Raw genomic sequence first — 25,032 nt, 5'->3', positions numbered from 1 at the left:
AGGTTGCAAAAAGAGTTTGCGAATGTGTTTTCTCCTCTTCCTGGTCAGACTAACCTCATACAGCACCATATCGAGACCCCACCATGAGTGGTAGTGTGTAGTCGGCCATACCATGTACCCGAACACAAGAAAAAGGTGATTCATGACAAATTAGAGGCAATGTTTGAGATAGGGGTAATAGAAGAATTGCACAGCGATTGGGCAAGCCTGGTTGTTCTTGTACCTAAGAGTGACGGGTCAGTCCGATTCTGTGTTGATTTCCGGAAAGTCAACGCGGTGACTAAAAATGACGTGTACCCGATGCCCTGAATTGAAGAACTGGGTGTGGCTCAATTTTATTAAATACTGGATTTAACTAAGGGATATTGGCAGATACCCTTAACTCCATTATCTCGAGAAAAAACTGCCTTTTCCACACCGTTCGGATTACACCAATTCGTCACTCTTCTGTTCGGTTTGTTCGGGGCTCCCGCCACGTTCAAGCACTTAATGGATAAGATCCTCCAGCCACACGCTGCGTATGCCGCTGCCTACATAGATAATATCATTATAATAAGTAATGATTGGCAGAGGCATATGCAGCATCTGAGAGCTATCCTGAAGTCACTGAGGTGGGCGTAGCTCATGGCAAACACGAAAAATTAATTGGGCAGGTGGAAGTACGGTATCTGGGCTTCACTTGGGTCATGGGTTGGCAGGCCGGACATTGCCCGGGCCTGAGTCGGCTGGTGGGGGTCTGTGGAGCGGGACATGGTCATGTGTCTGTCACTGGGGTGAGATGAAGTGGCAAGGGCCATCAACTGGTGCTTAATGATACGTAATACGTGTGTTTCATTACAGTGATGATGGAGATGGGCTTGAAAAGGCCACCTAGAACAACAGTGTGAGGGAGAGTCAGAGACAGACCCACACCCAAATTTGCAAGCTGAAATGCCAATACTTTGTTTGTTTAGCTGAAAGGCCAATGCTTTGAGTGTGGAGCTGGAAACAAAAAGCTTGATTTACCTGGACTGCCACACCACTTTGTGCTTATTGTTGATTCCTCTACAGATGCCTATGGATTGTGGAATTTGACCCATACATATAAGGACTGTGTATATTTAGAATTATCCATATCTTATTTAATGATTTATAGCCCAGTGGTTTCCAGTTTAGTAAATAAGTGCAATACATGTTAAATGTGGAAATATGAAAACTCTATTGTTTTAAGCATGTCTTTAAAGCCTGGTTAAAAAATAAGTAAAATGCTCTGAATTATTTAAGCATGTGTTAAATGCAGAAAATGCTGTGGGCATGTATTTGGGGTGATGTTTGCTGAAGCATATAGGTAGGCTAATGCCCTGCTTGTACTTTCTTCTGACATTATCAAAATCAAATCAAATCAAATCTGATATTAACCTGTTAATCTGACATTAATTACATTTTTGTTTTTTCTTTTTATATAATATATGCCCCATCGACCCCCATATAACAAAAACACCATCAGAATAAAAACCCAAAATATATTTTTGTTTCCTGTGGTGATTATTTTCAACTGGCTACATTTGTATAAAAAATAACTAAATTTTCTTCGTGATAATAGTGTTAAATAAAGCTAATGTTAAATAGCATTGCTTCCTCATAACTTCCCCAAATGTAAGAGTTATAAGTTCCCATTTAACTCTGTTTTTTGGTGCAGAACTCAGGATTATATAGCACGTACCTGGCACAGTATGACACAGGTAAAACTGTATTCAGCAGAATTCCAATGCTTGGGGTTGACAGCAACATTGAATAACTTAACATTAGTAGTGTTTACCCACAACAGTACGTCCACGACAACACCAGGAAATGAAATCACAATTAAAGGACAACTTGCATTTTATTTACAATTTGAACTATGTCCATATTCGAACATGTCAAGTTCTTACAAAAGTCTGTAAATGTCGATTTAACAATCCACTGTCACACAAGACAGTCAGGCAAATAAAACAATGAACGACCCCTACTTTCAAGTAGACAGACACTTTTATGGTGAACATTTTTGAAGGTTCTCACAAATGTAAAAAATAGTACAATATTTCTCCATGGAAAAGTGATTCAATCAAGGACGCAAAGCAATTCAGAATACTTACAAAATAGAATGCAGAACAAGTTTTACAAAAGTTTTGAATAATACAGTTTTCTTCCAGTTCAAAGCAGTGTTGGAATCAATACTCTTTATGGGTTAATCATTCTCACTTTCTTCTGGGTAATTTTTAATGTAACACTGAACCATTTCTTCCAAGTCTGTTTTGATATGATAATTGATGTTTAGCACAGCCAGACTCTTACACCTCTGATTTACTGTGGTGTCTATGAGGTAAGCTTGCATGCGTTTATAAGCAGTTTCACCCAGACTTCCGACAAGCTTCTGCAGCGGCAACGTGGCTAAAATTTTCAGAAACGCATTAACGTTTGGGAAGAATTTAACATCAGAGTGCTGTAGGGTTTCATGAATGGTGCACGGCAGGCTCACTTCCTTGCTTCTGTGTTTCCATTTTATCCTCCAACAGTGAAGCTCAGCAGGCAAAGTGTCGGGATGGGGTAGATCACTCCTGTAGATATCCGCATGGGTCTCCTCTGAAGTATTGAACTTCATTTGTCCCATGACTTGCGGGACAAGAGACAAGCACTTGAGCGCCTTCAAATGATTCTCAGAGAAGATGTCCTGCACCTCCTGTGTGACATACTCAATAACTGGGAGTGTAAGGTATTCTTTAAAGAAAGACTCTGCCTGTATTTCCGTGGTTTCCACGGCCTGTTGCTTCCGGAGGAACAACCTTGGGACTTTTACTGGGACCTCCATTGCCGTGGCCAAATTGACAGCCTCTTCAAACCAGAATTCATGGTATACTTCAAGATTGTCCATTACCTCATGCAATGAATGCATTACTGCTGTTAGGCTGTTGGCAGCAAAAAATACATCAAGGGTTTCTCCTTGTAGGTTCTTGCCAAAAGCTCTTGTGAAAGATAGAGCGTTCTTCAATACAACCAACGTCACGACAAACTCAAAATCTGCCAGGGCTTCTGAAATGGCATAGGCTTCACTGATGATTTGGTCACTCCACTTTAGTTCTTCATTGTCGTGTATGCTGTCCATACAAAGCAGAAGTGGTTCCATCAAATCGACAGCCATCTCAAACACATTATGAAGCTCAGTCCAGGTAGAATGTGAAAGCTCCTTGAGATCATTCTCTTTTTCCATGCTTCCCTGATAGAGAATGGAGATGGCGTTATCAAGCTCAGTCTGCAGCAACGGAGATCCTTTAAAAAATGCATTAGTCTTTTTCAGAACTGCCATCACAACCTGCACTCCAGTCAGTGACATGCCATTAGCAAGGTGAACGTTGAGTGAACAGGTAGAACTGGGGGTGATTACTGCCGTGGGATATTTCTCCTTTAGCTTGGCAGCAATGACTTTCATCTTGGTGGCAAGTATTCCAGAACCTGCATGTGCTTGTCCTCTGCAACACTCCAAGCTCAGGCCCCATTCCTTTGTGATCTGAGACTCCAACCTCTCAGCAACAGAGACCTCCTCTCCTTCAAATGAGAGGAACTCTATGAATTCCTCTCTGAGAGTGTTGTCTTGGTCTACAAAGCGCAAGAATATGGGAAGATGCTTTCCCTCTGGGAACTCCACTAACTCCCCGGTGACAATTGAAAAGAAACGGCATTCACGGACTTGCTGAAGAATCTCTTCACGGACACATCTCTCACAGACCTCTAGAAGTTGCTTCTGCTGGATAGCCGGGCAATATTCCTCATTAACAGCTGCTGCCTCAAACCTCCTTCTAAGAAACGTATCACCAGCATTGATGCGGTTTTCTAATAATGCCTGAAAGTTACTGGCAGACAAGAGCTGTTCGGCCTCTTTTGCTCTTATTTCATCTTCTTTTCCATTGCACCTAAACGGAAAGTTTTGTTTTCCTATTAAGACCATGACTTCAAACAAAGACCTTAAGAACTCTCTCAGATCTTTTTGTTCTTGTGTCAGCTGAGGAATATCATCAGTGGTCTCACTGTCATCCTGAATTTCACATTCTTTTTTTGCAAGCAACTGTTCCATTGAAGCCTCCACTAGAGAGAAAATATGATAATTTGATATAGTAATTTTATTCGCTGCTATTTTGGTAATGATTTGAATTACTTATATACCATACTTACATCGTCTTTCTTTTATTTTCTGAACCTCCTCATCGGTCTGCAAGGAAGATAAGAATAGGAAAAGATATTAATTCAGTTAGTCCTACTGAATATAAATATTACAAAATGATGCCAATGATGATGATAATTTTGAAATTAATGAATTAACTACTAGATGCAAAAATAACTACTGTGCATTTATCTCACGACATTTTGGGCTTTTATTGGGTTGCACTACAAATGTAAAATATATATATAAAATTACAAATGTATAAATCAATAAATCACTTATGTTATCATTATGTAATTAGTAGTTATAACTGTAGGAAATTCCCACATATTCTACCAAAACTTTGATGCGCTTGCGATGTCTGCTGTGCGGGTTGCTGAGGTGGCTGGTTAAATCAAATATAGTGGGAATAGCAGTGTCCCTTAGTACTGTCCTATAAGGGCTCTGAAAAACAACAACACCAACACCTTTCTGTTAACTAGACTTTATAGATTTAGGAAGAAAATTCAAAGTAGGCTATTCAAAGATAGGACAAACATATTCAGATGCATGCTGCATTTTAAATAACTTGCTTTGACAGTTTAGTTTAGCATTACAGTTTTGCATATCATCGCTGGTTCAAAGTGCTTTGCACATAGCCGGTAGTGCTTGTTCAATTGATCAGGAGTTTTCTCCTCAAGATCCGCACGCCGACAGTTCTCCACCCACAGCCTACATCTGTACAAAAAAAAAAAAAAAAGGTTTCACAAAATAAACAATGATTCATTTCTAACAATACTTCACAAATGCAGGGTTATTCGGTCATTTTATTAAATACATTGTAAATAACATTCAAGTGCTATATATTTATGTATGTGTATACACACACAAAACAGATAAAGAATAATTTGTGCAACTGACATTGGGGACAGAAATACAAACCATAGGAACATGCCATTAATATTTAGTAGATCATAAACTGACTACATTTGCACTTGTCATCTTGTAGGTATTCTATATGCTAAGTTCTGCATGCATGCAGGACAATCTAGATCGCCAAATAACAAGCACAAACAGACTTATTTGAAATACCCCTGTAAAAGTTATCTCTGATCAAACATGCATTAACTTCAATTGTTGTCACATGTATTCAAGTATCTATCATAAGTGTCGCGCAAATGCAAAATCGGCTCGTGTTGCTCGATAAGGATTCGTTTAAAATGAATCGTCTGCTTATAAAAACGACATGCAGATCGGCGTTAAAGCAATACCTCTCAGGATCCCTTGGAAACCTAAAGAAAGCTAAATCGGATTGGGTGCTTTTCCTGGTACAGTTCGGAGCGGCACAAAAATTTGGCATTGTGCATTAAATGTCAGTCTGATGAAATTCTTTCGACAGCTTTCTGGACGCCCTATTAGTTATGCACGCGCTTATACAATAACGTTGTTTTCAACGCGATATTAAACCGCTGCAACATTACAGATTGAACACGGCGCGCAAATATGAAGCACTAGTATTGTTGGCATGCAGTCCCAGAATGCAACTCGTTTCAATCCCACAATGCAACTTGCATACTACAACAACAACCTCTCATATGAAGATTAAGATATTAGTCACATTGCTATAGTATGCTTAGAGACGCAGAGGATCTGTTAGCACACTTAAATACAAACAGATATGTGCTTTCTACAAAATGTACATTTGAAGGCTGCAATGGAGGAGTTGAATTACAGAATCTAAACAATCCATTTGCACACTTAAATAATTAATGCATTCATATCTCAGCGAATCAACATCGCGTATTATTTGTCATGAAATATGTTGTTTAGAACGCGTGTAAAAGAAAAGACAAACAATAAAAAGAAACGAGGGCTCGTCCGGGATTTGAACCCGGGACCTCTCGCACCCGAAGCGAGAATCATACCCCTAGACCAACGAGCCATGCATTTCACAGCGGACACATCCGGTGTCTTATTCTATATTAATCATATATAAATAGTATCATGCACTACATGATTTACTTTATAAAATACCTTTTTATTCAATAACCTAAAAAACGTTTGCATAGGTTTAGAGCAAAGTACCGTCGACACTACATACACAAGAGCTGTGTAGTGTAGCCAGGGAATAAATGAAGAAAAAAAGCCAAGATCGCGTCAGTTAAGTTATTTTTTATATATCATACATAATACTGTTTGAATATAATACAAAGGGCATTTTCATATACACAGCAAAGTCTTGACTAGATCTTACAATCTGTGGACAATTATCACTTTCCCCATGCTGATCAATTATATAGTGCATGTTGCATGAAAAGGGTCAAGAAAATCTGAAAAAGAAAGATAAAAAAGGCAGAGGAATGTATAATTAAAATCCATGATCCTGTGTATCAGTGACAATTACCTTTAATGCATTTAAGAAAAAGGGATAACAGAAGACATGGCAAACCATGAGCATTATATAAAAAACTGTGGACACACATGCGTCATACCCTATGAAAAGACTCCCAAGTACAAATTCTAGCCTTTTCTTCCCAGTACACCCTACCTTTAGCGTTGTCCTGTTGAAGTTAAATGCCTCCAACTAAAAGCAATTTTTGGGCCAATGACCAAGGCAGACGAGGAGGGTTAAAAAGAACAAATTAAAACAGGTCATTGAACACATGGCAATACAATTGACATACCAGCAGGAGCAATGTAGTGAGTTCTATACTTCCTTTATTTAAAAAAATATAAATATATACATAAATTCTATTTCAACTATTAAAAAGGGGCTGCATTTCATGAAAACCGCACTAAATCAGACCTCAATTAGTAACAGCTGAAACAGGTGCACTCTTTAAAATTACTGTAATTTGTCGATTTTGATTTTTGGAATGTTTATGTCATCTTCCGCAAACTGCACTCAAAATGTTTTTATGTATAAAAACATTTTTTTTTTTTTTAATCAAGCTAACATTCTGTTAAACCTTTTTCATCTGATTACATTTGCCATTGTGATATTTGTAAATATATCAAATATGATTCCGTTTGTACGTGATGTCTTAGCAAAAAAAGAAAAGGTACTGCAAGTCAACACCACACATTCTGGCAGGATAGTGTCCCACTTATTTGTGACGAACTGCTAAATTCAGAGAAGTTCTTATACTTTACGTTGATTTTAAGAATTGAGAACTAATGCAAAGTGAGAAGCTAGGTGGGGGTGCTCACAACCTCAGATAGAACAATCCGTGTAAGTTTAGCTATCCTTGACGTGACAGAATAGTGACTACAAACACTTATTCTCTTCAAAGCAACATGCATGTGCCCAGTGCCTGTGTGGCAGTGCTTCACCTCTAGTTTCCCTTTGTATACTATATCTGAGGCAAGCATTGAACCAATCACTTGATAACAAATTCAACTCAGACTCTGAGGTCACAGTAGCTACAGTAGACTGCCTGAATAAATAAATTGAAGTAGCCACTTAGATTTAAAAAGGTAGAAATTAGCATGTTCATCAAATTAGGTATAAAAGGCAGCGTCACTGACTAACACCAGGTAAATACAAAACAAAAGACTTTTCTCTCCTCAAAATAATTTGTGATCTCTTAGCTACTCTGTAGCCTGCAGAGTAACTGTCATGGTCCCTTCCCTCCCAAGATATTTTCCTTAAAAGGTAAATGGGGGGGGGGAAAAAAAAAAACAAATAAGGGAGGTGTATCCATATATTAACCAGCTTCGGTATTTAGTTAACATGAAAACATGAAGTTCAGAAAAGTTCCAGTTTGAGAGTATACAGACTAAATTAACTTTGAAAAACATCGAGCTGAAGTGGTGAACTGCTACATTATTTCTTACAGACACCTAGTGCTATAAAAAAAAACTGCTTTGGTATATCAAAAGAAAAGACAACAATAAAGAAGAAAAACTAATTTGTGTAAAATTAACAGCATAATTCAAGAGGAGAAAAAAAATAAAAGAAATGACAGTCACAAATTTCAGTACATTTCTTATGTGTTCAACACAAAGAGGCAAATTTGTGCAGATGGGTTTTTTCCCACCCCCAATCACAACCACATGCTTGACAAAAAATAATAATAAAGCCAATTAATGAAGTGTCTTAAATGGGAATGATTACCTTTCTATGTGAAATTCCACTTAGACGAAAGAGAATGAGGAAGTTAGGGACATCTGAACAAGACCCTGCAATTTGGAGTCCCTTAAATTAGAAATCTTTGCTAAATAAAGGCCTCTGAATAACCACTCTTATTTAACTTTCACTAACCATTTAAGGACTCTTAAATCTTAAAAATAGAGGACAGCCATCTCTATTTTATAATAAAGTCCAGCTCCTTTTTCAGTCAAGGTCCAAAAGTCATAAGGCCAAAGGGTTGATCTGGATCTTTCCCCCTGTTGCTCTTCAGTGTGCCTCCACAGTTGCTTTACGTAGTCAAAGCCACCTTGGTCTGGAGGACTGCACCTGCCTTTCTAAGCCCTAACACTAGGCCATAGGTCGCCACCGGAGCTCCAAAGCTATGTGCCCTCTCTTGAAGTGTTACACAATACCGACAACACGAAATATAACTGCAAGTACTGCTTCCTTGACACGCTACAGGTTTAAACACACAGCTCTTTAGAGAAGTTTCACTTAAAGGGTAAATAAAAGAACAATCAGCCAAATTATAAATGTCCAATGTTTCACTTGTTTGAACCCAAAATATTTTGCATTGCTTCACATATAAGAAGCTGTAAGACAGCTCACAGATCTGAAATGCTCACTGTATTGGAAAGAAAAGGGAAAAATAAAAACCAAATAACAAATCTCCTAGTTTCCAGTGTAACAGATGGTTAAGTACTAAATGCAGATGAGTGAATCGGCAGATGGATGTCTCAGTTTCACTATGGTTATTTGTAGTTTTACTAACTTCTCTAGAAATTCAAAAATGTAAAAATGTAAAATACATATATACTTTTTAAATACTCTTCAATTTGTAGCGGTTCAGTGATATCTCCCCTCAGAAGTGAGCAGCTTTTATTCTCTATGCACCTTTTGAAAAAAAGGAGAAAAATAACACCATTAAAAAAAATGGGAAAAAACTAAAGAGATCACACAGAAAAACAAACCCATTTCAGCTAAAGTCACGAGCTGGCCATTGAACTCTGCTGAACACAGACTTCAGTCATTGGAGAATCTTCCCTATCAATGCCTTGTCTTATGCCCAGGTGTCCCTCTGATATAAAGTGACCAGTTCCTGTGTTTGTAGCAACAGGGTATGAAGAGTGTCCAGCCATTCCAGTCTCCTGGCGAGGATTTGAGAAGGCACCCAAACCCATACTCATACTTCCATTTTGGCTAAAGTCCAGGGTGTTGGCAGGAAGCAGGCGAAGCTGGTAAGCCTGGTTGCCTTGGTTTCCTGTGGAAGAGGAAGATGTGGAGGAAGAGGATGCGGAGGAAGACAGCGATGTCATGGACAGATGACCGTGCACCACTTCCATGGAATCCTGTGTGGAGGCGCTGTTGGTGGGCGAGTTGTAGAGTCGCGGTCTTGGTCGCGCTGCTATGACCTGTCCGTGGTGGTGACGATGATGATGGTGGTGATGGGGGTGCAATGCCTTGGGATGCTGGGGAGGCACATGAAAAGTGGTTTCTTGGACTGGATAAGTCTCTACAGTGACAGGTTCTGGTCCGACAATTCCAGGCCATACTACTGGCGGATGAAAAGGAGGTCTTGTCTGCTGGACACACACACACACACACAACCCCCCACACACACACACACACACACACACACAATGAAGGTATTTCAGGAAGTTAGTCCACAACACACTGGTGACTAAGTGTAATATCTATGTCATTTCTTCTAGCAGAACCTACATTTGACCAAATACAGTATAATCTAAAAGCACATGGGGCAGAAGTGACAGAATGTTGCAAACCACCATATACCTTCAATATTTAGATTTTACACAAATAGCATCAGCACACAAAATCTTTTTTTTTAATTTTTTTTTTTTAAAGTGGTCATGACAAGGAATCAAATTTTCTCTTGACATACTGTATAAGAGTTCATCACTGCAGAAAGAGCATTTGCTGATCAAAGATGCCAAATTGACTTGCTCTCTACTTCCTCCACAATGTAATGTCACACTTGGGTTGACATTTGCATCCGCCCACCTCCACATCAATGCCTACGTTACCTTATCACTTCCGTAGCCCCACCCAGTAGTTGTGAGCAGTGACATGTTAATGAGAGAACAGGTCAGTCAAGAACAGAGAGCCAATCATAACAGTGGATGTTTACTGTCAAGTCTTAAAGGAGAAGTATCATCAAAACAGAGTATTTTGTGACAGAGGGTCAGAATGGAGGAATGTGATCATGATTTAGACTGTTTTTGTACAAAAAAAACATATTATTAATATTATAACTGAACCTCAAGGAACATATTAAAATAATACAAAACAGGCATGTCATGACCCCTTTAAAGATTAACTCCACAATGATTACATGAAAATAAGAGTAGCTGGCCTTCCAAGGAAAAACAAATTTTATCTCAGGGTAAAATATTTTAATGACTCTTTATGGCTTTATGTTTTAGTTCATTTTCAAAAGAAGAAAAAAAGTTCTTGATATTGATACTTTTTTTGTTCTAAAAAAAACTTGGAAAAGGGGGATTAACCTGAGGGCAAAGGTTGTCACAGTCTATGGCTGGCATGACTGTGCCGAAATGCCCACCACTGTGCCGATGGTGGTGAGTTGGATCAGATCTTGCTCTGCCACTGGTGCTTGTTCCAGATGATCCTCCTGAAGCAAAACAAAATGAACTGCAATAAGCTTAATCCTTTACCCTGAAACACTATGGCAGTAAAAATACAATTTTACAGTTATTCAGCCAGTTATCTTAAAGTATATAGATTAGATACTAAAAGAAAATTAAACCTACATTTAGGAACATTAAGATTTTTTGCATTGGGGATTTCTTTTTTTGTTGTGAGAAACCCCCAGTATTCAATTCTCAAAAAGTATAAAACTTAGAAAAACCTGAGCTTGAGGATGTACTAGAAGTGGTCCCTGATGACTGTGAGGCCTCAAGCGCAGGACTTGTTGACACACTACTGCTTGTATTGGTTCCTTCATCTGCAGTTTTCTTGAAGAAACTGTGCTGGAGGGCATAGTAGGGCTGAATTCGTGTCTTGGGGTCATAGTCCAGCATTCTGAGGATAAGGTCCTTGAACTTCAAGTAGTCAGCTACAGCATGGCCGGATTCTCCTGCACGACGACCGCCTGGTCCTCCACACTCCACTCCCAAGATGGCATGGAGTTTTCGAGATGCCGGAGGTTTGTACTGATCATAGAAAATTAAGAGACATAACTAACAAGCATTCCCCCCAAAAAAAAATGTACAACAGTGAACAGTCTGCTACACTATACAGTATACTGCATTCTATTTTAAAAAAATCATAATATGGTCAAAATTACTTAAAGGTAGCACAAATTGTATAGTCAAACCCAAGTAGTATTTAAACACTGATCAGTGAAACATACCCTTTTTCCATCTTTGGTCTTCTTAACACTCCATGTCCCATCTGACAACTTCTCAAAAAACTTCCTGGCTTTTGGTGCTAGGTCCATGATGTGACTGGGTGGGATCCCAAGTACTTCAACAATTTTGTTCATTTGGTCCACCTGATGGGGTTTCATTTAATGAATAGGTTTGTTTTGTAAGCCCAATACCTTTTAAAACAGTCAGTTCAGATTATGCAGAATTTTCCACAGTCAACCATTTAAATAAGACATGAGTTAAAAACACAGAAGCTATCTACACCACGCTATCGTTCAGGTAGAACTATTCTTTCAAACACTAAAGATAGCTTCACTAATAATATTCCAGAATTGCCGGAGTGGTGGTGGCGTAGTGGGCTAAAGCACATAACTGTTAATCAGAACTGTTCAGAAGGTCGCTGGTTCGATCCCCACGGCCGCCACCATTATGTCCTTGAGCAAGGCACTTAACTCCAGGTTGCTCCGGGGGGATTGTCCCTGTAATAAGTGCACTAAGTCGCTTTGGATAAAAGCGTCTGCCAAATGCATAAATGTAAATGTCTCACATACTCAGTAAACCAAAAAGTCTAGAAGAACTTGATGAAATAACAGAAAATATAAATACAGTCTCCTCTAGCACTCTTAACAGTGTCGCCCCATCGATTAAAGAAAAAAGCCCTGTGCCCATGGTACAATGATCACACTGATGCTCTCGAGAGCAGCTCGGAATACAAAATTAGGAGGTATTTTGTGGTGTATGAAAGGATAGTGTCTGTAGCTACAGACTGGCACTAAAAGCTGCCAGGTCAGCATATTTTAGAAAACTCATAGAAAATAACCACAACAATCCTAGGTGTTTATTCAGTGCTGTGGCTAAATTGTTTAGGAATAAAACATAGACTAAACCAGATATTCTGTTGCAGCACAATAGTAATGACTTCATGAATTTCTTTACTGATAAAATATAAATAATCAGAAATAAATTGGGATTATGCAATCAACTGTCACAGCACCTCAAACAAAACAGTGTCTCATAATTTTCCTCACAAGCCACTTCAATCCTTCACTATCATAGGTCATGAAGAGCTAACAAAACTTATCAAAAACTCAAAGAACATCTTCTTAATATTAACTTTTGCTCTCCTTAGGACATGTTCCGAGAAACATTAAAAATGGCAGTTATCAAACCGCTTATTAAGAAGCCACAGTTTGATCCTGGAGAATTGCCTAATTATAGACTGGTTTCAAATCTCAGTTTATGTCGAAAATACTAGAAAAGGTAGTGTCCTCCCAACTATGTTCATTTCTACAGAGAAACAATTGAACAATTGTTCAAATTGAAGGGGAAAAAAAATATGAACAATTTCAGTCAGGATTTAGGCCTCATCACAGTACCGAGACTGCACTTATCAGAGTTACAAATGACTCGCGCTTCTCATCTGATCGTTGCAGCATTTCTCTTCTAGTGCTTTTAGATTTTAGTGCTGCCTTCGACACAATAGATCACGACATTCTCTTGAATAGGCTGGAAAATTAGGTTGGCATTAGTGGACTTGCATTTAGCATGGTTCAGGTTCTATTTATCAGACTGCTACCACTTTGAAGGTGTAAATGAGGAATTCTCAAATCAAACAAAAGTATGAAGTGGCACAGGGATCAGTTTTAGGGCCTCTCCTTTTCTCCTTATATATGCATCCCCTGGGAGATATTACCAGGAATCATGGAAGTTTTCACTGTTATGCCAACGATACCTAACTTTATATTACATTAATGTATCAGTGAAATCAAGGATTGGACGGCCAGAAATTTCCTTCTACAAATTTCTGACAGAACAGAGGTACTGATTATTGGACCAAAAACCTCTAAAAATAAGCAGCTAAAATATAATTAGACTCGATGAATGTATAGTTACGTAGTCTTCTACAGTGAAGAATTGTGTGTTATATTTTATACCAATCTGTCCTTTGAAAATCAAATTTCCAATGGTGGTAGAACAGCATTATTCTACCTCAGAAATACTGCAAAGTTCAGACACATTCTCTCCATTGCTGATGCAGAAAAACTAATTCATGCGTTCATGACCTCAAGACTAGATTATTGTAGCGCATTATTGGGAAGATGTACTGCAAGGTAAATAAATAATCTTCAATTGGATAAAAATCCAGCTGCCAGAGTGCAGACTAGAACCAAGAAATATGAGCATATTAGCCCAATTTTATCATCGTTACATTGGCTACATGTAAAATTTCATTTTAATTAAAAAATACTGTTAACTACATACACAACTTTGAATGGTCTAGCTCTACAGTACTTAAGTGACCTCCTACCACACCATATTCCATCACATTCATTACAATCACAAAAGTCTGGCCTGATAATAGTTCCTAGAATATCAAAATGCGCAATAGGAAGATTGGTAGATCCTTTCCCATTTGGCTCAAAAACTATGTAAAAGTCTCCCTAACACTGTTTGGGAAGCAGACACACTCACTCCGTTTTAAGTCTAGACTAAAGACTCATCTAATTTATCAGTCATCTCACAAATAGGCTGCTTTAGTTAGGTCTGCTGGAACCAGAAACATTTCTCAGAAACATTTCTCAATCTATAACTCTGCAATAAATTGAAATGGCATCTACGCCAATATTATTCTATTTGTTTCCCTGTCTCAACTTCGGGATTAATATCCCGAGGTTACCAGAGCAGGCCAGATCCAGCTCCATTCCTGCTCAGTGTTGGACTCCACTCGCTGAGTGATTATGACAAACTACAGCCGGTGCTAGCCAGACATCACTTCAGTCTTTTAAGAGGGACTTCAGAGGATGACCTGATGTCAACTCCAACTGTAAGACATCAGATCCTTCATATGCCACTGTCTGAACCTTGGACTTAGGATGGACCGCACCTCACCTCACCGAAATGACTTGCCGGTTGAACTGCGATGCACCTCATTGATCTCTGCCTGCATCACCTTTGTTTATTGATGGACTACACTTTTGAAATGGAATACATAGACTATCAATAAATTGCCAACAAATGTCTTCATCAGCCAACTAACAAAGGACAATGCATCTATGTGAACTCCTTCAGTTAATCCAGGATGGACTTCAAAGACATTAGTCATTAATCTTACAGTTCATACAAACTCTTTGTTTAAACACGGTCCCTTAACACTTACTTGGTTTACAAATTTTAAACTATGACTTGCACTGCACACAAATAACTAATATTGCTATTGCATTTATGCCGTTTCTCCCAAAGTTAGTTTTCTCCATTAACCTACATTTTATGGAGTTTTCTGCCCTTTCTACAGTTGCCTTTGGCTTGCTCAATGGGGTTCTAAATAAAATTGTTATGTAACTATTTATTTTTAAACACAATTTACAATTACACAATGATGACTCCAAGACTTTAGGTAGTACAGTATAATTTTCTGTTAAAGCATGATTTTCTGTAAAGCTGCTTTGAAACTATGCGTGTTGTGAAAAGAGCTATACAAATAAAAATGACTTGACTTTCAGGAAGGGGTAATGAAAATATGTTAGTAATTATTTAACTTTACCTCATTGGCTCCACTAAACAAAGGCTCTCCAGTATGCATTTCCACCAGAATACATCCCAGTGACCACATATCTATGGCCAGATCATATGGCATTCCCAATAAAACTTCAGGGGAGCGATAGAATCGACTCTGGATGTACTGATATATCTGACAGAGAAGGATAAAAAAATAATCAATGTTTTGTACATTTGAACACACTTCCTACACACACACACACACACAATAAGGCACACTGGTTACCATACCCTTTGTCCAAGTTGGCAGGAGCTCCCGAAGTCCACAATTTTGATGGCACTTCTCTTGGGGTTACATAGCAGGATGTTCTCTGGCTTTAGGTCACAGTGGATGATGCTGAGCTCAGGTGTAGCAAGAAACAATAGTGCTGTACACAACTGCTGGGCAAACTTCCTTGTCAGATTCAAAGAGACACCTCTGAAGTTCGTGTTTCTTAATAAGTCATAGAGGTTGTATGACAACATTTCAAATACTAAGCAAAGATGATTCCGGAACATGAAGTGCCGTTTCAAGTGTACTGAGGAAAGAGACGATTTGACAAGATACATTTAGTTAAGTTACCAACTAAAAATGAAGGAGTGCATGTGTGTAACAATATAATGATTAAAAAATTCTTACCTATATAGTACTTCATCTCTGTGTCATGTTTGTTCATGAGCTCGAGAAGCCGTACTTCAATCTGAGCTTGATTGAGAAAAGCCTTCTTGTTCTTGATGATCTTAATGGCAACCCACTCTTGCTCAGCTCGGTCGTAAGCTTTTACAACCTAAAAGCACATGACACGACAAAAAACAATACAAAACACAATTATCTATACATTATTCCTTTCCAAATAGATTCCTTTTTATAATGAAAAAGGATTTACACTTCACGTGGCTCTGGTAAGAACAAAATCTAAATGTTGTGTCATTAAATGATACAGCTATTCTGAAACAGTGATTACATGGAGCATCATTTTACCATTAATGGATTTCATTTTCAAGGTAAAAAACAATAGTTTTAGCCTCAATTTGATCGGTTTTCAAATTTTATCACATCAGATCAGATTGCTGCATTGATAGTCCAAAATTTTACCACTCTTTGAACCCCTAAAAAAAGAATGTTATAACGTTTTATAAAACACCTCCATCTTAGAGACTAGAGACATCATACCTGTCCAAATGATCCTTTTCCAATTAAGGAGTCAATTTCATAGCGGTCCATCCATTTTTCCCCATTCTTGACAATGTAGTCGTAGTTCTCATCATCGTAGCCATCATTGAAGACTTTTCTTTCTTTCTTGTGGCTGGAGTCCTCACCTTGACCCTGTTGATGCCGTCGTTTCTTTTTTGCATAATACACCTACACAAGGAAAGCACAAAACCAATACAAATTTTTTGTACAAATCATAACTTTCTCATGTATTAGTGTAAGAACTTCCTAGCAGTAAATTTGACTTCTCTGGTGACACCAATTTTTCTTGAAGTACATGGGGAAATTTAAAGAATGAACGAGTGTGACGTAATTTCAAATAAAATCTGTTTTTGAGTTTGTTTCGGTGGTTGGAAACAGCTCGCCAGTGCAAACTCTGAAAAAAACGTAATAGCGGCTGCTAAACACATTTATACTACCATTGGTCAAGGTTATCAGTGGGTGAGACCCAGTGGTCCACCTACTTTGAGGCTGACAACTAATTCCAGTTACATTCTTCAGTCACACACCGGAGTGCAGTTACCAAGCTGGGGCAAACTTACCTACAACACAATGTTTTTTTTGTCTACAAAAGGACCCATATCTCCTCAAATACTCTAAAAAGCCCCTTCATGTTGTTGTATAATATGCTGCTTTATATATGTGCCTATATCTTTGATATAGGGTACATATGGTAACCAGTGCATATTATGGCCACATATAGAATGTAAGCGCATGCATCTAATTACACACACTATACGGCAACGATAATACATTTTCATGTCACGTTAGTTATGGTTTTACATGTAGTCTTGAGTTTCCTCATATTGAAATGCTCCTCTAAATCCTTCCCCTAGTGGAATGGCCGATGTCTGAATGTTTGCAAACAGTATACACCATTGCGTGACTGTTTCAAACTTTTAAGCTCTGAGCAAAGAACAGCTTCACCATAGGTTTATTGGAGCTTGTAAACTGTATTAAGTACTTCACTACTGCAATAATACATGATACTGTATGATGTTATATTACAAAATACAGAAATGAGAACAAAACATTTTCACAGGATCAATGGAAAACACACTTTACCTCATTGATGTGTTTGTAGGTTTTGATCAGGTCTATGGAGAGCTTCCTCAAAGGAGCTAAAGTGGAGTCCCGAAAGCTCTGGGGCATGTGCCTCTGCAATAAGAGGGAAACACAAATTATTTAATAATTGGCACATTCCTATTTTTAGAACAAATCCAAATAAATAACTAATAAAAACAATAGCTATAATATGATGAAAAATGCTGAAAATTGGTTCAATTAATTGTACAAAAATGCACATATTTAGTGTGCATTAATCCATATTTAAGTGCATAAACAATCGCGGAGTATCCAGTACCTGGCTGGCAGTGAGTGCTTTTGTCTGATCACTGTATGGCAGTACAGTGACAGACTGGTCTGTACTCTGCTGGTGACAGTCACTGTACTGCTGGTGCGAATGAGGCATGGGAGCAGCCATCTGAAGACCAGCAGCATGGAAAGAAAGAGAGGGTGCAAGCCGGACAGACGAGGGTTTGCATGCTGAGGTCTCTCCCCCTGGAGGAAATTTAAGCTAAATTAGTGTGCGTTACAAAATTTTCCTCATGGTCCTTTGGACTGAAAGTCTGTCAGGTTATTATTACCTGAAATTTGTTATAAGAGAGCAAACCCCATCACTGAGACTTTTATGTAACCAAATAAAGCTTAGGCTTATAATAGCACTAAAAATGGACAGGAATTTCTCCCTTAAACATGGCACATAAATACATTAATTTACTAAATGTAATTAATCAGAATAAACAGTAAGAAACAAACAATACATGTAAAGGCATAATAAAGCTGAACAATATTAAAAAAAAATGTTATTGAGAATAACTCTTGTATTTTTCTTTTCTGTACAGTTATCATATAAATAAAAAAAAATAATAATAAAAAAATACTGAAAAATCAAGAGTGCAAATTTCATGACAAGTACAAAAATGTTGTGAGAAATGTTTAGCTGTAAATTCTGATAATTATAAAAGGAGCTTGCTCATATATCAGCATCTCTTGCCAGGCAACACAAGGCAGCACAGCCACACAGAATCCCAGCAACAGCACCTAATTATCATAGCCTATCACCAAGAAGATACAGTGTGATTTGGCAAGCCCATCAATGTTCAAGCCAATCACAGAAGAGTATGCAAATAGCCTACTTTTGTTGCCAGGGCAGAGCTGCTCCAATTTTCCAATAAGAAAGCAAGAAATAAACAAGAAATAAAATTGAACTTTGGCACACTTCGATGAAGCATCCACCACATTGGAGCCTGACAGCAAAATCGCAGCTCAGACCCCACTCATGGTGTAGGAGCGAAGAATGATTCAGCTGACCTAACTAAGGCAGGGCAAAGAATTCATGTGATGCACAAAATATCAGAGGATGGAAACACTTCAACATGCTTGAACACAACCATTTAAAAATAATTCTAAGATACAAAAGGAAATAAAATAAGAATACATATTTGAGAATTAATTTTATGTTCCTGTACAAACAAAGCACACATGGAAAAATGAAAAACAAATAAAAAAAAATGGATGCTTTAATTGAGGAAAATTTAATTAAGATGCTTCTTATTGTTAGCCTACCTGTTCCGCAACATACTTCTTAATGAGATAAAAAAAAATGAGCCAGGCTTGATGATTCATGTTATCAAGGACTGTATGCAATTCACCAAGAGAAATACTGATGAAGGATCATTTATATGGTCATAATACAACCAGAAACAACACTATATTCTGAACCTCAGAATAAACAGACCCTCTAAATGTATATACAAAGTACTGTTTTTGCTTTTATTACAGTCTGATTTATAGGATGCCATTAAAACTCAAAGAAGAAAGAGAAATTAAGAATTCATACATCATTAAAAATGGTAAAGTTGGTAAATTACAAAATCAACAAGCACTTCAAAATAAACATAACCCCTCAGAACACATATTGTCTCAGCTAAAATGTATATTTATGGATTTGATAAATAAAAAAATAAAAAGTAGTTTACATTTTTTATATGTATAAATATTTTTGTCCCATCAAATGCGATGGGACAAAAATAGAATTAATTAGGACATAAAGCTGGACACAAGTTTAGTTTGTTTTTAACAACTTGCGAAGTCTAGTAACTAATAGATAATATGATTTAGGCTGCTATAATATGAAAATGTATCTCATTTCCTGAAGAGATGATTATAGAGCCAATCAGATGTTGATCAAAATAAATAAAATAATTACCAAGATCAAAAACTCAATCTATTTTATTATTATTATTAAGTATTCTAAATAATGACAGGTCAGGTTTTAGTCAGGGCTTCATTTATAGCAGGGGTGGGGAACGTCAGTCCTCAGGGCCATATAAGGCCCACGATACCATTTTACCCGGCCCGCGAGGCCATTTGAGAAATCATTTGAAAAGCAAAAAATGGCCTTGATTCAATTAACCTGAAAACAGAAATCCTTTCAAATAATGTAAAAATAATTTTAAATGATAACAAAATATTGTATAATAGACAGACCTTTTAGTGTTTTTGGTGTGTGAGCACGTAACTGAAAGTGTACATTAATTTCAACCCACACTCAGAAATGGCAAGCAACTGTATTGGCCATGAATAATTTTGTAAATACTCAAATGGCCTTTAATGGAAAAAGGTTCCCCACCCCTGATTTATAGGCCTTTTGAAATTTCTAACATGGCTATGTCAAACAAACATGATGTTGAATATACCATCTTACATGTAGAAAGAACTTTGCTGACTAAAATGATGTCTTTCCATCAAACATTTGCCATTATTAAACTTATAAATCAACATAAGAAACTGTCATTTGTACTACTTGAGTAGCTTTCAAGGTCAACAAATTCCCAAGTTTGGCACTGCCAGTGACAACTTCTCGAATTGCTAAGATATGTTTTGTGTCCCAGGAATTCTGCTTTTTTTTGGACGAAGCACAAAAACATACAGGAAACACATCAAAACTTCTGAGTTCAAAAGAGTTCTGACTAAGCAACAAAGAGAAAAGAAAGCCAACTCCATGATAGTTCCATTTTCTACCCAATCAATTTAAATTAAGGGCTGAGCACTGAATCCTTAACACTGTTCAACTTTTACAATTATTTTACACTGCAACATTTGGCCAACTACATTTGGAATAAAGAGTAGGGAAAGTGCACACCAACTTCTGCTCCAAAACAAGAACAGATCATTGCAGCTAACGTTGCATGCATTATCGCCAGCAACATTTCATGTTTAATTCACTTGTAATAGGAGTAAATTTGCTTTGGTGTCACCAATAAAGTGACCAATAATGCAAAGTTTCCTTTTAGACCAACACTGATTTATTAGGAGGGCAGAAAAAAAAAAATAACCTGGACTGAGAGAAAGAAGAAAAAAAAAAAAAAACACGAAAAGGAATAATTTAGGAAATTATTACATTTCTTCTCCATATTCACAAAGAGAAAATACTTTGCTTTTGTGACTGCTTGTATTTTTCAAGTTTAAAACTTGAGTAACACACATTATATTCAGAAACTACCAGCAACCACCACTGGAGTCAAGTTCATATCCAGGGTCTGCTGAGTGACTCCAGTCAGGTCTCCTTAGCAACAAAATTGGCCCGGTTGCTAGGGAGGGTAGTCACATTGGGTTAACCTCCTCATGGTCGCTATAATGTGGTCCTTGCTCTCAGTGGGGCATGTGGTGAGTTGTGTGTGGATGCCGTGGAGAATAGCGTGAAGCCTCCATACGCGCTATGTTTCCACGGTAACGCGCTCAAGCCACGTGATAAAATGCACGGATTCACGGTCTCAGACGCGGAGGCAACTGAAATTCGTCCTCCGCCACATGGATTAAGGCAACCTTAATCACTACACCTCCACGAGGACATAAAGAGCGCATTGAGAACTGGAAATTCCAACTTGGGGAGAAAAAAAAAAAGAAGTTACGTTTCCTCAACCACAACTAAAGTTTGATTGCCCAAAAGCACAAGTTAACCAACAATACTTGTGCAGAGATCATTAGTGGTGGTCATGTTCCCCAAAACAATTTTCTGTACAACCAAGTTACAGAAAGTCTTTTCTAAACAACTATTTGCAACGAAGCCCTCCAATGATGCCACAGCAAACTGGAATTATCTCAATTGCAGGACTTCTAAAAATCCTTGGTTAATAGGGAAATTAATCAAATAAAACCTGTCAAGAAAAGGTATAGCCTATGGGATGGTGCATGCAGCTATAAAGGGAAACCAAATTTATGTGACAGTATGGATCCTGGTGCCTTTGGGCCAGAAGGCCCATTAATTAATATCTTGCTAAAATGCAGTCAACTTTTTCTTATGGTGTGACTGAAATAAAGCTTTTTCAAAACAATAAATTAAACTGCATCATAATAAAAGGTACCACATATCAACAAATGACAAAATGACTGTTAAAAGTAAGGACATTGTCATGTGCCATCACTCGCTTGTTTAATCTGCTAGCCTACATTTTGTTTTTGAGTTGATGATGGACAAAAAAAGTGGCATCTTGCATAGATCTACCAACTCAAAACTCTTATGGTGAGGTTAAATTCCTGACCATATTTATGAGAGCCCCATGTCCTTATTCAAGTGACTTTTTAATAAAAAAGTCAATTCATTCTCTGTTATATTGTCTGACTTTTATTAGGGCCTCAGGTATTACAGCACCATGCGACTTGAACCCTCAGGTTCCAGTTTACTGCATTTACCTGCTCAGACAGAAATTAGATCATTATTCAGCTTGCTGGCAAAGTAAAGCTTTGCACAGATTAACAAATGACAATCCGAGCAGTTTTGATGCGTGCCTTCAATTCTTTCATATTAACTATAAACAACTTGATCACTTGCCAGCTAATCGCCGAGCAAACTAACCAGTTAAACTGAGTGATGGTGGCAGGTAAAAGCGGACCTTACCTCTCTAGCTGGCAAAGCCATTCATCGGGCTCGGCTGGACTCGTTTTACGCCTCCACCGTCATCCTATAACCCGCACTACATGACTGAGCAATGTTTGCTGGATAACTCTGGTTAGAGCCCGAGTGGAGGCATCACATCGCTGGCTAATGTCAGCCCCCCTCCCCCGACAGGAAAACAGCCTGATGGCTAACTGACAACACGCTAGTCATGGGGCATCATCACCTTCACAGTTACCAGCAAAACACTCCCATCAGACTGATGTGATATTACAGTTCTCGGAGCACCCAGATGATTGACTTTCTGTTAGTGTATAAAATCGTTAGGCTGAGCGAACGAGACACATTTGCTCTGGCAGTGTGACCTAGCGGTGCTACATGAAGGGTTTGCCTGCTGAACGAGTATCAAACGACTTGTATACTTAAAATCAGCACCACTATTTACTGCAGGGCCTCTGGAGTGTAAAAGCAGGTGAATGCAATTGGGTATGCTATTTAACAAATTCACAAATGTCGCTTACGAATGGAAGTTATTAATCGGCTAGCCAGCTAGGCCAAATCAACCTGCTAGCGTCTAACAAACCGACAAGTACTACTACCAAATAAACAGTTTGTAAACAAAGCTACACAGAACAGATTTCATTTAGACCTCTACATTTGATCCTAACATGACCGCTACCGCCAAAGACTCACCTTTGATGGTGTGATCTTCATTTAGAGTCCCAGATCCAGTAAAGCGAAGCGACTTATCCAGTTTCTCTACGCTGCTTCCAACGAAACACCCCTAATGTACCGAGCCAAGTGTCAAATACGTTCCTATTTCAATTGGCAGGTAAACCAGAGGATTTCCAGTCTAGTCTTACCCGTGTCAGACGCCTTATGCGCTTTCATTATGGGTTATTGGTGGTAAAGTGAAGGCTAGCGGCTAGTTAGCACTCTGTCTGAGTGACTTTAACTCGCGCTCTGCAACGCACGTTCACGGATTGTTCGCTTTCTGCGCAGCCGGGGACGGAAATTAATGATCTTCACAAGCACAATTAAGGATGGAAAAAGAACGGCGTGCAGAAATTATGAAAACGTCTGCGTAAGCGTACATCTTTTTCCCGTTAAGGTTTTCTGTCAGTTTTCACAAAATGGCGCGCGTTCCAAACCTGCGCAGCGGACCGGCCCGGCGGACCCGAGACACGGACTACTAGCGCTCTAAATATATTCCTGACATTCCGATTATTTGTCCCGGTGTCGTTTTCAATCCGATGCGGTTGATGGATCCAGTCCAAACCTGTCGCTGTTACGAGCGGGTGTATGCATTATTCCGACAGGAAGCGAAAACATTTGAAAGATTAAAAAAGCCACCGACAAAATGGCGACAGCCTGGCTTGTTGCTATGGCAACTGTCAATCAAGCAGCCGAGTACCCGGATGTTCCAATGACGATTTTGAAGAGGGGGGATAGGGAGGCTGCACGGAAAGTGTCAATCAATTAAATCGGTCCAAAACACTGATCTATATATATATATATAACTGGATTGCTCATAGAACATTTTTTTTTAATTTATTATTATTGAACTATATCATGTACAAACAACATGGCAACAATCATATATCTTTGCAATATAACACTGAAATCAGGTGCAAAAGTGCATTGCAGAAAAATAACTAAAAAAAATAAAACACTGTTAGTTTATAGAAACTTGATATCAGTTTAAACTTGATATCAGTTTTTCTCAAAAGAAACGTTTTACAGGTTACGAACAAATTATTTAAAATTCCCATTAACCCCCAAAGCTAAGGAAATACATTCCAAAATTGTAAACGATGTTTATTCTTCCAGTGAATTTGTATGACAAAGATTTTGAATTGAAACTAGTAATTGTGTATTTTGTGATGAGATTGAAACTACTGATCATTTATTTTTCCATTATGTATGTAGAGGCTTTATGGCTTGATGTTCACGAGTACCCAAAGGTTCCTCTTCTTGCAGTTTTCTCTCATAAGGACATTGTCTTTGGACTTGTTATGAACAGCAACAAAGATGATTTTCTGGTTAATGACATCCTTATTTTTGGGAAATATTTTATACACAAATCTAAATATTTTAAAGTAAAACCCATGTGTTCTGTATTTCACAATGCGTTTCTTTCTTACACAAAGGCCCTTCAAAGGATTAAAAGTAAAAATGCACAAACATTTTTTGAAATAATAGAAGAAAATACGAACCCTAACTTTGTTTTGCTCGTAGAATTCTAAACTGCCAGCAGTGAAGCAACCGGAAGTGCTCTGGCGGCCATTTTACTATTCCCTACCGACAGAGGGCATCGCGGCATTTAACCGCGAAACAACACTCATTAAAGGATGTGGCAAAAGTGCCCACAGGTTGTAATTTATACAGACTATGTACTTATTAAGCACAAATTAGTCGTTATCCCCATGTAGAGTGGCCATAACGATCACAATCTTTAATAATCAACAGTAAAAATACAACACTTAATACCCCTTTTTAAAGTAAAAGTAACCAATAGCGACATGTGCAGATTGTTACAGGATGCAATGTTTCTCTGCCTTTATAGTTTAAATCTGTTGATGCTCATTGTTCATAATGTTGACAAATTATACATCTGCATAATTTGCCAACATT

The 25,032-nt window shown here is 38.1% G+C and overlaps 2 protein-coding genes and 1 non-coding gene across 5 annotated transcripts; all 3 read right to left on the bottom strand.

Moving 5' to 3' along the window:
- Positions 1-1,853: 1,853 nt before the first annotated feature.
- LOC127631786 (52 kDa repressor of the inhibitor of the protein kinase-like) lies at positions 1,854-5,679 on the bottom strand. Its single transcript, XM_052110128.1, has 5 exons — positions 5,425-5,679; positions 4,771-4,891; positions 4,511-4,618; positions 4,186-4,222; positions 1,854-4,098 (listed from the first exon to the last, which is right to left on the bottom strand). Exons 1-5 carry the CDS (start codon positions 5,511-5,513, stop codon positions 2,207-2,209), a joined length of 2,247 nt encoding a protein of 748 aa, XP_051966088.1. The 5' UTR covers positions 5,514-5,679; the 3' UTR covers positions 1,854-2,206.
- Positions 5,680-6,023: 344 nt separating this feature from the next.
- On the bottom strand, positions 6,024-6,095 carry trnap-cgg (transfer RNA proline (anticodon CGG)). The gene has a single exon. It is a non-coding gene; the product is annotated as a tRNA-Pro (tRNA).
- A 217-nt stretch (positions 6,096-6,312) lies between these two features.
- Positions 6,313-23,774, bottom strand: LOC127631823 (dual specificity tyrosine-phosphorylation-regulated kinase 1A-like). 3 transcript variants are annotated; one of them, XM_052110183.1, is made up of 11 exons: positions 23,092-23,774; positions 17,803-17,999; positions 17,505-17,597; positions 16,401-16,589; positions 15,867-16,014; positions 15,479-15,765; positions 15,234-15,380; positions 11,677-11,817; positions 11,173-11,476; positions 10,811-10,935; positions 6,313-9,868 (listed from the first exon to the last, which is right to left on the bottom strand). In XM_052110183.1, exons 2-11 carry the CDS (start codon positions 17,920-17,922, stop codon positions 9,272-9,274), a joined length of 2,151 nt encoding a protein of 716 aa, XP_051966143.1. In that variant the 5' UTR covers positions 17,923-17,999; positions 23,092-23,774; the 3' UTR covers positions 6,313-9,271. The 3 variants fall into 3 exon arrangements, with proteins under 3 accessions (XP_051966143.1, XP_051966146.1, XP_051966144.1); XM_052110186.1 differs by having other exon boundaries at positions 6,313-9,865; XM_052110184.1 differs by lacking the exon at positions 23,092-23,774 and adding an exon at positions 22,402-22,499.
- Positions 23,775-25,032: the final 1,258 nt, after the last annotated feature.

This window comes from Xyrauchen texanus, chromosome 38, assembly GCF_025860055.1.
Source record: "Xyrauchen texanus isolate HMW12.3.18 chromosome 38, RBS_HiC_50CHRs, whole genome shotgun sequence".
NCBI classification, from domain to species: domain Eukaryota; kingdom Metazoa; phylum Chordata; class Actinopteri; order Cypriniformes; family Catostomidae; genus Xyrauchen; species Xyrauchen texanus.
The sequence above is the reverse complement of the archived record's forward strand: the minus strand, read 5'-3'. Positions and strand labels throughout refer to the sequence as shown.